General features: G+C 51.6%; 1 protein-coding gene across 1 annotated transcript in view; it reads left to right on the forward strand.

Moving 5' to 3' along the window:
- The first annotated feature begins 145 nt into the window (after window positions 1-145).
- LOC103619536 (connective tissue growth factor) overlaps window positions 146-3,074 on the forward strand; it is an 11,098-nt gene continuing 8,169 nt past the window's right edge. Inside the window, 1 exon segment of the mRNA XM_017739949.1 lies at window positions 146-282. Coding sequence (XP_017595438.1) covers window positions 220-282 — 63 coding nt within the window. The 5' untranslated portion in view covers window positions 146-219.

Consider the following 3,074-nt stretch of genomic DNA (forward strand, 5'->3'; position numbering starts at 1 on the left):
AGAGCAAAAAAAATCCACTCGTGCTCCCTGGAATTTGGACACTTTTTGTTGCACCCTTTTGGGCTCGGTTCCAGCCTGTCACTCAGCGCGAGGCCCGCCCCTTCCAGAGGATATTTAAGGAGAAGCTCCTGTGCAGCTTGTTTCAAAGAGACGGGAAACTCCGAAGGAGCGGGAGGGAGTAGCCGGCAGCCTGGATCCCTCCCCTGCCCAGTACTCGGGATGCCTGGCAACTTGGGGACAGTGACCCGGACCCTGTTCCTGCTCCTCCTCGCCCCTGGCTGGGTACGTACGGCCCTACAGCAGCTCCGCCGGGGCACTGCAGCTTTTTCCTTCGATGCATGCGAGGGCTTTGGGCTGAGAGACTTTTCCCGGCTGCCACCTGCTCCCGAATTTCCGAGGGAAGCTGGGCTGGAAGCAGAGCGATGCAAACGTGCCGTGTAACTAAACCACGGTGGGAGCTGCCCCAGGTAACGCGTGTCACCCACGGATCTCAGAGCTCCTGGCACGCGGGTATACCTTTTGTTTCCTCCCACTCCTGGAAGCCAGAAATCGGCCCTGGTCTAGAAGCAGGAGAAGAGAACAGAGAGAGGGGAAGTCTGATTTTATGTCATTGCAAAGAGTAACAGTCTCATATCCCAGTTCCTTACCATCACCATCCTTCCCCAGCTGTCACTGAATCCACCCATATGCTCCCAAAAGCAGTGATCCCGAGGGGAAAATTAGACTGCAGCCTCTCCAGAGCAGGATTTGTGCCTGTTGTCCTGTTAATACAAGTTCTTGAGAGAGCAGCTGATTCCTCTTAGGACATTTGTGTGCTGTTCTCGTGCCAGCAGTATCAGGAACGTCAATGCCATCATTAAATTCCTGTAAGTGCCGTTTGGATCAGTGAAACTGGGTTCACAGAGCCCCTTGCAGGGCTTGTTGTGCTGAGAGAGGCAATCAGCTCCTGGTTGGATTGCTCCTGGCAGCGCTCAGTGTGTGCCAGTCCCTTTCCTGCCAAGAACATGTCCCGGTCTGCGATCTAAGGGAAACTGCTGCCATTTGGGGTGGGCGTCTTGATTCTTGCGCTGGCTCAGCTTTGGCAGCACCATGTAGCTCATATAAACAATAACAGTCAATCCCACCACTGTGACCCTTGCTTACCACTCTGAGACAGGTAATTCTCCCTAAACCTGCCAAATGCCTCAGAAACGTGACTTTTGACTGTCTTGGAGCATTAGATTGGATTCAGTGACCTTAGAGGTCTTTTCCAACCTTAAAGATTCTGTGATACTTTGTGGATTGAGGCAGGAAATGAGAGCTGTTGCTCCTGAATCTGCCTCCTGTGTTGTTCAGAGGTGGGAGTTGCTCCAGGATAACTGGGAGTTATGTTTAGGCTCATCCTGGGCAGGTCTCCGTATCCCCATGCTCTGTCTGTGAAGGGGGTCACTGGTTCTTGTCTCTCCAAAGGAGCTGTTGTAGAATGTGCTGCAGCAGCCTTAGGAAGGCGCCTTGAGAGCCTGAGATGGAGAGAAAGCAGGGGTTACCCACAGTAATTCAGTGTTTGAAGGATGAACATCTGTGTTTTGGCTGCTTAGTCTTGGAGCACTAAAAGAACCAGCTGGGTGTTCATTATATCACTTCTACCTTGCAGCATTAACCCATGGCTCCATAAGCTCTTTGCAAACACCCAGCTCAGCTCAAAATTCACCTTTCCCTGCCCTCTGAGTGCAGTCATGAGCCCAAACACATTTTAAAACATCCTCTTTGGTTTGGTTCCCTTAGCTGGTTCCCTGGGCTCCTGTAGACATTCGTCAGGAATGAGAAATCCTGACAGTACCATGGACCTGCTGCAGTGGTGGGAGCTCATGTTACAGCACTTGTGCTCTCCTGAGGGTGCAGGGGAAGAGGTTTTATGTAAATATGAAGCAGGAAGAACATTCTCACGTTCTCTTACCTGCAGGTAACTGGTTTTGGTGCTGGCAGTTGGGAGGGAGCTTGTTCTGGCTTGTCAGCTGAGCAGATGAATCTGGGGAGTTAGAGATGGAGAATGGAGCAGAGCAGGGGAATCCCCTGGTCTGAGTGTTGGCACTTCGAGATGGCTTGGCCATCACTCAGGGATCCTGGGAGTCCCACAGCTTCACACACAGTGTTTGTGATGGATGCAAGAGCTGTCAGCAAGGCCAGGAGCAGGGAGAGCCAACATTCCAGGCTTTAGAACCATCTTAAATCCATAGCCTTGATCTCTGACACTGGTTCTGTTCTGCTGCTCTCAGAGTTCACAGAAATGCTCTGCCAACCTCAACAGAAGCCAGGTCAAGGTTGTAGTGAACTTTAAGTCAGGAGCATGCCCAGTGAAGGTAGAAGTGAGTTTTGGGGCAGCCCTTTCTTGCAGAGGGAAGAAAACGAAATGTTCTCTGAGTTGAATCCCTCTGGACCCAGGTCAGTGGCAGGTTATGTGGAAGTGTTGGGCTTTGTGTTACCTTTGGGTCTGCAACAAAGCCCTGAATTCCAATCCTGGCAGTTATTGGGAACAGTTTGGGGAGTTCTTTGGGGCAGTTTTAGGGCAGTTCTTTGGGCAGAAGAACCAGAAGCAGCCCTTGGAAAGAATGCAGGGTGGAGGATGCTCCATGCAAAACCAACATAATCCACTATTCAGCCTCTCTGAAAGAAAATTCAGTAATGGAGGGCTCAAGGAAGTCGGTTCAACATTGACTTCCTCCCAGCTGTTCCCAACTTGAGAGGCTCCCTAGCCAGGCAGTTTTTCAGTGCTCTGGCTGTTGGGTGTGTGTGAGCCAAACCCCATTCCAGCTCATTCCCTCCTCTACCAGACCTAGGAGAGCAGCAGGAGTTATAAATAGCTCGGGCTGACTTTGCTCAGCAATAAAACCAGCAAACAGGAGCCCCAGCACCTCCTGGGCAATGGAGGGAGACACATCTGAGCCGACTGGTGGGGGCATCTGGGAGTATTTAGAAGGGTCCTGAAAATCATGATGAATTGGACTTTTGAGCTGACGCCTGGGGGAGCTGAGGCACAGCATAGGTGGGTGCAGGGTCACCCGGCTGGTCTCTGATGCACAAGAGATCTGAATCTA

The sequence above is a fragment of the Corvus brachyrhynchos genome, unplaced genomic scaffold (genome assembly GCF_000691975.1).
Source record: "Corvus brachyrhynchos isolate BGI_N302 unplaced genomic scaffold, ASM69197v1 scaffold257, whole genome shotgun sequence".
NCBI lineage: Eukaryota > Metazoa > Chordata > Aves > Passeriformes > Corvidae > Corvus > Corvus brachyrhynchos.